Genomic DNA, 8,658 nt, shown 5'->3' with positions numbered 1-8,658 from the left:
TTGACCTGGGGACACAGCGTTGGTTTACCTCTCTATGACTGGGCCAGGGTTGACCTGGGGACACAGCGTTGGTTTACCTCTCTATGACTGGGTCAGGGTTGACCTGGGGACACAGCGTTGGTTTACCTCTCTATGACTGGGTCAGGGTTGACCTGAGGAGACAGCGTTGGTTTACCTCTCTATGACTGGGTCAGGGTTGACCTGGGGAGACAGCGTTGGTTTACCTCTCTATGACTGGGTCAGGGTTGACCTGGGGAGACAGCGTTGGTTTACCTCTCTATGACTGGGTCAGGGTTGACCTGGGGACACAGCGTTGGTTTACCTCTCTATGACTGGGTCAGGGTTGTCCTGGGGACACAGCGTTGGTTTATCTCTCTATGACTGGGCCAGGGTTGACCTGGGGACACAGCGTTGGTTTACCTCTCTATGACTGGGCCAGGGTTGACCTGGGGACACAGCGTTGGTTTACCTCTCTATGACTGGGCCAGGGTTGACCTGGGGACACAGCGTTGGTTTACCTCTCTATGACTGGGCCAGGGTTGACCTGGGGACACAGCGTTGGTTTACCTCTCTATGACTGGGCCAGGGTTGACCTGGGGACACAGCGTTGGTTTACCTCTCTATGACTGGGCCAGGGTTGACCTGGGGACACAGCGTTGGTTTACCTCTCTATGACTGGGCCAGGGTTGACCTGGGGACACAGCGTTGGTTTACCTCTCTATGACTGGGCCAGGGTTGACCTGGGGACACAGCGTTGGTTTACCTCTCTATGACTGGGCCAGGGTTGACCTGGGGACGCAGCGTTGGTTTTCTGCTCTATGAGGCCAGGTGTGAGGAGACTGCAAGGGACAATTAATACGTTAAATATGGTTATTACCACCTGGGCTCCTCATTAACATGAATACATTTTTGTTTATTTATTTGTGTGTGAGAGAAAGTGTGTGTGTGTGTGTGTGTGGGGAGAAGAGTGTTTCTGAGTCTGTGTGCATATGAGAAAGAGAGTGTGTGTGTGTGTGGTGGGGAGTGTTTGGGTCATTGTGTGTGAGAATAACTGTGTGTTTGTGTGTGTGTGCGTGCATGTGTTCTGACCAGGGATTTACATGTGTGTGTGTGTTTGTCATACATCTCCATTGCGCCTGTGTCACATGTTCCTGGTTGTCAGTCAGTCAGAGTGAAGCAGACGGCCACATCACGTTACACACAAGGCTCTGCTCCTCTCCCCTAAGGCCCACCCACTACATGTCACAGAATTTAAATTATGTCACTGTCTGACAAGGATTTGTGCTACATGTAGGACAGAAGTAGACCTGTTTAATCCAAATTATAAACTGGGTGGTTCCAGCCCTGAGTGCTGATTGGCTGACAGCCGTGGTATATTAGACCGTAAACCACGGGTATGACATTTATTTTTACTGCTCTAATTACGTTGGAAACCAGTTTATAATAAAAATAAGGCACCTCGGGGTTTGTGGTATATGGCCAATATACCTGGCTAAGGGCTGTGCCTAAGAAATGCCCTTAGCTGTGGTATATTGGCCAAATACCACACCCCTCGTGCCTTATTGCTTAATAATACCATCCTGTAGTTGGTAATGCCCTCCCTCCTTTCTGGTTTGATAATGTGATGAAGTCTGACACATCCATTCAGAGGAACATTGACATCTGAGCTAGACCACATGAATCCAGGTTACTTATAGTGCTAATCCACACCATTCCCAAGAAAAGCTTTCTGGGGTTATACTGCCATCTTGTGCTATGCAATGAGCATCTTTAGCTCTCACTATCAAGAACCTACTCTAAAACAGAGGCGTCAAACTCATTTTTGGTCAGGCCAGGGTGTGACATGGGTTTATATATTGTATTTTCGTATTGGGGTTTGTAGTATTTGGGATTGCGGCTGAGTAGGGGTGTTGTATAGGCTTGGCTGCATGACGCGGTTCTCAATCAGAGTCAGGTGATTCTCGTTGTCTCTGATTGGGAACCGTATTTAGGTAGCCGGGGTTCCACTGTGTACTTCGTGGGTGATTGTTCCTGTCTCTGTGTAGTTTCACCAGATAGGCTCGGTCACTTTGGTTTTTCTTTTTTACTTGTTTTGGAAGAAGAGAACGAGCGCCATTCTCCTTGCGGAGATGGTGCTAAATCCATCAACACGGTCGGTCCCTGGGATTGGGCTGGCCAACACGATTCGGTTTGCTTGGAAGGAAAAGGAGTTGGAGCCTTTAGGACGCAAAACTTTTGGAAGGATAATATTGATGGGGATTCTAAAGCTGACGGTGAAGGACGTGTTTTGTTTCCAAGGCAACTCGTTGGAGGGAGCATACGACGTGGCACTATATACAGAGGAAAAACACGATGATATCCTGAGAAGGGCAAGAGCAGTGGGAGGTGAGAGGCCGATGTGCCACTATGAAATAACAAGCCTGGTGAAGAATAACTTTTGGGTTGTAACTGTTAACATTTACAACCCTTACGTTAAGGACGAAGAGGTGAGGGCTTTTCTGGGGAGATACATGGATAACGTCTCCTCAGCAAGGCACCTCAAAGACTCCCTTGGGTTTTGGAATGGGAGGAGAGGCTTCCAGGCCCTCCTCAGAGAGGACCCAAAGGGACATGGTGGCTACCTCCATCCTCCTGCTATGTTCTCCCTAGGGGCTGACAGGGGGACGTTGTTTTATGCACGTCAGCCCCCATTTTGCAGGCGCTGTATGGCCTACGGTCACATATTCGAAAAGAAGAAAATGCAGATTTTGTGGATCTGAAGAACACGAGGCGAGGGATTGTGACAAGCCTAAGACGTGCCATGGGTGTGGCTCGTCAGCACACCTGTGGCGGGGGTGCCCGGCCCGTCAGAGGTCATATGCGTCTGCGGCTGGGGGGGGAGCAGGAGTGGGGGATGGGGAAAGAAGAGGAGGGGAAGGAAGCACGCCTCATGACCAGAGTACAGGTCCAGAGGGGAAGGCCACAAGGGAGGAGGAGCAAGAAGCGGCGGATGGAAGAGAGAAGGAAACGGAAGGCACGGGAGTAGGAGAACCAGGAAAAGCGGCAGAAGAAGGCAACCGAGTGGAGGAGCATGAGAGAGAAGAAAGTGAGGGAGGAGTGGTGGAGAAGGAGACGGTGGAAGAGCAAGTGGACTGGGGGGAAAGTGCCCTGGTGGAAGAGATGAGGGGTATGGGGCTGGTGGGGGGGGGGTGGTATCTCTCCACTGCCGCCATCACCAAAGAAGAGAATGAAGAGGAGGGTGCGATTGGCCGACAGTGAGAGGGAGTGGATGGCCAAGAGAGTGATGGGGGTGGGAGAAACATCTGGGTTGCTGCTGGTTTCCCCAGGCCCTCAACTTCTGTTGGGTGGGGACACACCTAACAAGACTCAGGACTGGGTACAGGAGGAGGTGGGGAGTTTTTTGTTTGGGGACTCAGCCTCCCCAATTTTTTTCCAAACCAGCTGCAACACTGGAGAGGGGGAGGATTGTGGGGGTAGACCCAGGGTGCAGGGCACCCCGGAGCCAAACACTATTCCTGCATTCTGGGATGGTGAGGTGGAGGAAGAGGGGGGGATGTCGGGATTACGGATGGTGTTCTCACCGGTAGATATGGAGCAGGGGAGCATCGGGTGAGTCTCCTGTTTTTTTTGTATTTTTTTCTGTCTGGGTTTAGAATTTGAGTGTATTACATGTTTTTATTTCTTCATGGGGTCTACTTTTAATTTTGTTAGTTTAAATGTAAGGGGTTTAAGGGATTTTGTTAAGAGGAGGGCGGTTTTTAGTTATTTGGAGGGTGTGGGGTTTGATTTTTGTTTTTTACAGGAGGTTCACCTGAGGGATGGAGGGGATGTTAGTAGGTTTAAGAGGGAGTGGGACAAGAGGGAGTCGGTTTGGGGTATTGGGGGGGTGAACTCATCGGGGGTAGGGATTTTGTGTGGGCACAAGGAGGTAAAAGTGGAGGATTCTTTTGTGGTAATGCAGGGGAGGGTTATAGGGGTGGATGTCACGATAAGGGATTGTAAATTTAGATTAGTGGTGGTGTATGGGCCACAGGTGGTGACAGACAGGAGGGAGATGGTGGACTGTCTGACGCCCCTGTGTGTCACAAATAGGAAATTTGTGATATAGGGGGATTTTAATACAGATTTAGGAAGAGGGGGGATAGCAGTTTAGTGCTGGGTGTCATTTAGATTTGTAAGGGGATAGATTAGGGACGGGGAGATAGGGAAAGGTATTTTGTAGGGTGACGGAGGGAAGATGCTCCCCTGAGGTTTTGTTTTGGGTTTATGTTTAGTTTAATTAGTTTAATTAAAATTCCATTATTTGAGTATGTATGTAAATTATGAGTTGTAAAGAATGAATGGTATTGAAGATAATAAATTATTTTTTATAATAAAAAAATAAAAAAATAGGCTGTAATTAGGTTTCACGTTCCGTTTTGTTGTTTTGCATTTGTATAGTTATTTCATGTATCGCTCTTCCTTCATTAAAGACATGAGTAACCACCACGCTGCATTTCAGTCCGACTCTCTTTCTACAAACGAAGAACGCCGTTACAATTTTCCCTGTGGGCCGCATTCCATCTTCACAGAGGTCTGGAGGGCCGCACTTAAAATACATTATTCATCCTAGCTGTCAAAATAGTAAAAATAAAGAAAAACCTAGGAATGAGTAGGTGTGTCCAAACTTTTGACTGGTTCTCTATATATTTTGTTTTACATCCTATTGAGCTCATTTATACAGGACTGAACAGAATGGATACTATATATTTGTTGTGCATCTCTGGCTTGCTGTAGTGTGATAAGATCCTATGGAAACAGAAGTATCTGTCATTCTATTTCTCACAGAGGGTTAACCTTGTGAAAAGAGCTATATTTTCCTTGAGAAACATGTAAACATAAACAACAGCTTCTAAAATGATTTTCCTCCAATGGAAACCGCATAAGAAGTAGAGGTGACCGTACTATCGACAGGCTAGATGACCACCATCAAGTAAAGTGCATCTGGTGAGGGGATGAGCAGCAGTCTTCCTTTGATGCCCATGTATACGTCCCAAATGGCACCCTATTCCCTACATAGTGCATTACACCCTTATGGGATTTGGTCAAAAGTAGTGCACTACATAGGGAATAGGGTGCCATTTGGGAAGAAGCCCAGCTCTTTTACATCTCACAAGTTAAACTGGAGTTTTTAAAAAAAAATGAAAGTGTTCCAAATTAAAAATGCTTCATTATTTGGTGAGAGTCCTATTCAGTCCAACTTTAAACATATCAGTCTGAAGTTAGAAACTGTTACCCCCTTTTTAAAAGAATGAGCTTGAGGTCAAAAAGAGGACTTTCCTCTCATCCTCTTCCCCTTTCCTTACTGATGATAGCACGGTATGGCAGGACAACAGGATAGCTAATGCTAAAACAGTATGGCTGTCCCTTCTGCTGACTGATCTGTATTCATTTATTAAAACAAACGTAACAGCAATGATTCAATGGCAGAATCATGTATATAAATGTTTATTGTACAGTACAATCAAACAGCTAATTAATATATAATCAGTATAAATCTAACATAAGCTTCATGCAATGCAATATCACTGAATAGAATATGCAGACGTGTATGGTATTTACAGTGTTAGCCATTACAGATGGACGTAAGGGGTGAGCTTTTTCTTCTGAAATTACATAACATTCACTACACCTTTCCTGCAGTCAAATGACCAAATTGCCCTATAGTGGCCTGTTATTAATATATTTTATAATTTCATAATTAAATAAACATTATTTTACAACACGCCAAAAATGTCACGGTTATGTTATATTTCAGTCTTCTGTGAAGTATATAAAGTGTAATATTGTAATGCAAACTCAAAGTGTAATACATTTTAACTCTATATCTGACATGGTAAAGGTGTCTTCTTTTTCTAAAGCCCATAACCATGTGTATGAGATGTATACTTTTGTTTCAATAGAGAGCCAACGCTCTGATCATCAGGGTCTATCTCTGAATTCTCTAAGTGAAGTTCATAGTTTCAGTCGCCTGTCAGAGGCGTTGTGTCCAGAGGTTAGGGTGTGAGATAACCAAACAAGCCTGCTGGTCACTCTGACCCCTCACCCAAGCCTGACAGGTCAGAGCTGGAGGCATGGGAGACGGGCACACTGCTGCTGAGCTCCTATCCACAGCTCATGTCCAAGGGGTCACTGTGTGTCCCTATATGCACCCTGCTGATACCTGTGTTACTGCCTGGGAGCTTAGTGGGGTCTGTAGGGTAGAGGTGGTGCTGCTGGTGCTGGTAAATGTTTTCCCCCTGCTGGCTACAGGTGAAGTATGTGTCTGGATGGAGTCATCATAACTGGCCCTGATACCTAACAGACATCATCCACATCCAGAGAAAGGAAATCAGTTGATGGAGTCACTCTCAATGTCTATACCTCCTACATAGCAGTCAAGGTTGAGGAGCTCAGGGTCAGGGTCAGAGTCAGTGCAGGAGGGGGCAGGCTTTTCTATACATATACTCTGCAACAGTTCCTGGTCTACAGGACGCTGAGCACTCGGCATCCAATCAGATGTGTCCCAGTGATAGCCTATTCGGGGCGAAAATGTTATCAGTGACAAACAAGCATCAAAGTGTCTGTCTCCCCTTAGACACAAATACAGACATGCATAGATCATCTCAGTAGTCTGTTACTGTGACCATTGTTGGAGAATAGTCTGATAGGAGGTTTGGAGAATATAAACTGTGGATAATTATAGGGTGTCCAATCTAATAAAAAACAAACTGGTAAAATAATGTGTAGATACTCCACTAAGAAAACAAATGGTCCAAACCTTATGTCTCTATCATAATCTGTTCAAAAGTTTACCCTTGTAGGATGGCCAAGACTAGGGTCACAGTAACTAAACTCATCATCTGTCTTCTCCAATCAGGAGGACATAAAACAACATAGAGGTAAGACAGATACAGCTGAAGTCGGACGTTTACATACACCTTAGCCGAATACATTTAAACTCAGTTTTTCACAATTCCTGACATTGAATCCTAGTAAAAATTCCCTGTCTTAGATCGGTTAGGATCACCACTTTATTTTAAGAATGTGAAATGTCAGAATAATAGTAGAGAGAATGACTTATTTCAGCTTTTATTTCTTTCATCACTTTCCCAGTGGGTCAGAAGATTACATACACTCAATTGGTATTTGGTAGCATTGCCTTAAAATTGTTTAACTTGTGTCAAACATTTTGTGTTGCCTTTCACAAGCTTCCCACAATAAGTTGGGTGAATTTTGTCCCATTCCTCCTGACAGAGCTGGTGTAACTGAGTCAGGTTTGTAGGCCTCCTTGCTCGCACACGCCTTTTCCGTTCTGCCCACAAAATGTCTATAGGATTGAGGTCAGGGTTTTGTGATGGCCACTCCAATACCTTGAATTTGTTGTCCTTAAGCCATTTTGCCACAACTTTGGAAGTATGCTTGGGATCATTGTCCAATTGGCAGACCCATTTGCAACCAAGCATTAACTTCCTGCCTGATGTCTTGAGATGTTGCTTCAATATATCCACATACTTTTCCTACCTCATAATGCCATCTATTTTGTGAAGTGCACCAGTCCCTCCTGCAGCAAAGCACCCCCACAACATGATGCTGCCACCCCTGTGCTTCACGGTTGGGATCGTGTTCTTCGGCTCACAAGCCTCCCCCTGTTTCCCTCCAAACATAACGATGGTCATTATGGTCAAACAGTTCTATTTTTGTTTCATCCGACCAGAGGACATTTCTCCAAAAAGTATGATCTTTGTCCCCATGTGCAGTTGCAAAGCATAGTCTGCCTTTTTTATGGCGGTTTTAGAGCAGTGGCTTTTTCCTTGCTGAGCGGCCTTTCAGGTTATGTCGATATAGGACTCGTTTTAATGTGGATATAGATCATTTTGTACCTGTTTCCTCCCGCGTCTTCACAAGGTCCTTTGCTGTTGTTCTGGGATTGATTTGCACTTTTCGCACCAAAGTATGTTCATTTCTAGGAGACAGACCACGTCTCCTTCCTGAGCGGTATGATGGCTGCATGGTCCCATGGTGTTTCCACTTGCGTACTATTGTTTGTACAAATGAAAGTGGTAACTTCAGGTGTTTGTAAATTGCTCCCAAGGATGAACCAGACTTGTGGAGGTCTACCATTTTTTTCTGAGGTCTTGGCTGATTTCTTTTGATTTCCCCAAGCAAAGAGGCACTGAGTCTGAAGGTAGGCCATGAAATACATCCACAGGTACGCCTCCAATTAACTCAAATTATGTCAATTAGCCTATAAGAAGCTTCTAAAGCCATGACATCATTTTACAGAGTTTTCCAAGCTGTTTAAAGGCACAGTCGACTTAGTGTATGTAAACTTCTGACCCACTGGATTTGTGATACATATATTATAAGTGAAATAATCTGTCTGTAAACAATTGTTGGAAAAATTACTTGTGTCATGCACAAAGTAGATGTCCTAACCGACTTGCCAAAACTATAGCTTGTTAACAAGAAATTTGTGGATTGGTTTTAATGACACCAACATAAGTGTATGTAAACTTCCAACTTCAACTGTAGATATCAATTTTGAGACATGACATTTTAATATTTTAGTATACGCTTTTCATATTAATGAGACACTACTCAGAAAAACAAGTGTATCTCTATGAAATGTCAACGGAG

General features: G+C 44.8%; 1 protein-coding gene across 2 annotated transcripts in view; it reads right to left on the bottom strand.

Annotated features, from left to right (window-relative positions):
- Positions 1-5,458: 5,458 nt before the first annotated feature.
- LOC118372263 (protocadherin Fat 1-like) overlaps positions 5,459-8,658 on the bottom strand; it is a 44,547-nt gene continuing 41,347 nt past the window's right edge. The window contains exon 31 of one of the 2 annotated variants that reach the window (XM_052488034.1): positions 5,459-6,555. In XM_052488034.1, coding sequence (XP_052343994.1) covers positions 6,371-6,555 — 185 coding nt within the window. In that variant the 3' untranslated portion in view covers positions 5,459-6,370. The remainder of the gene's footprint in view (positions 6,556-8,658) is intronic. The other variant, XM_052488035.1, reaches the window with a different exon arrangement.

The sequence above is a fragment of the Oncorhynchus keta genome, chromosome 30 (assembly GCF_023373465.1).
Source record: "Oncorhynchus keta strain PuntledgeMale-10-30-2019 chromosome 30, Oket_V2, whole genome shotgun sequence".
Classification (NCBI taxonomy): Eukaryota; Metazoa; Chordata; class Actinopteri; order Salmoniformes; family Salmonidae; genus Oncorhynchus; species Oncorhynchus keta.
This window is presented reverse-complemented; position numbering and strand designations above follow the sequence as displayed.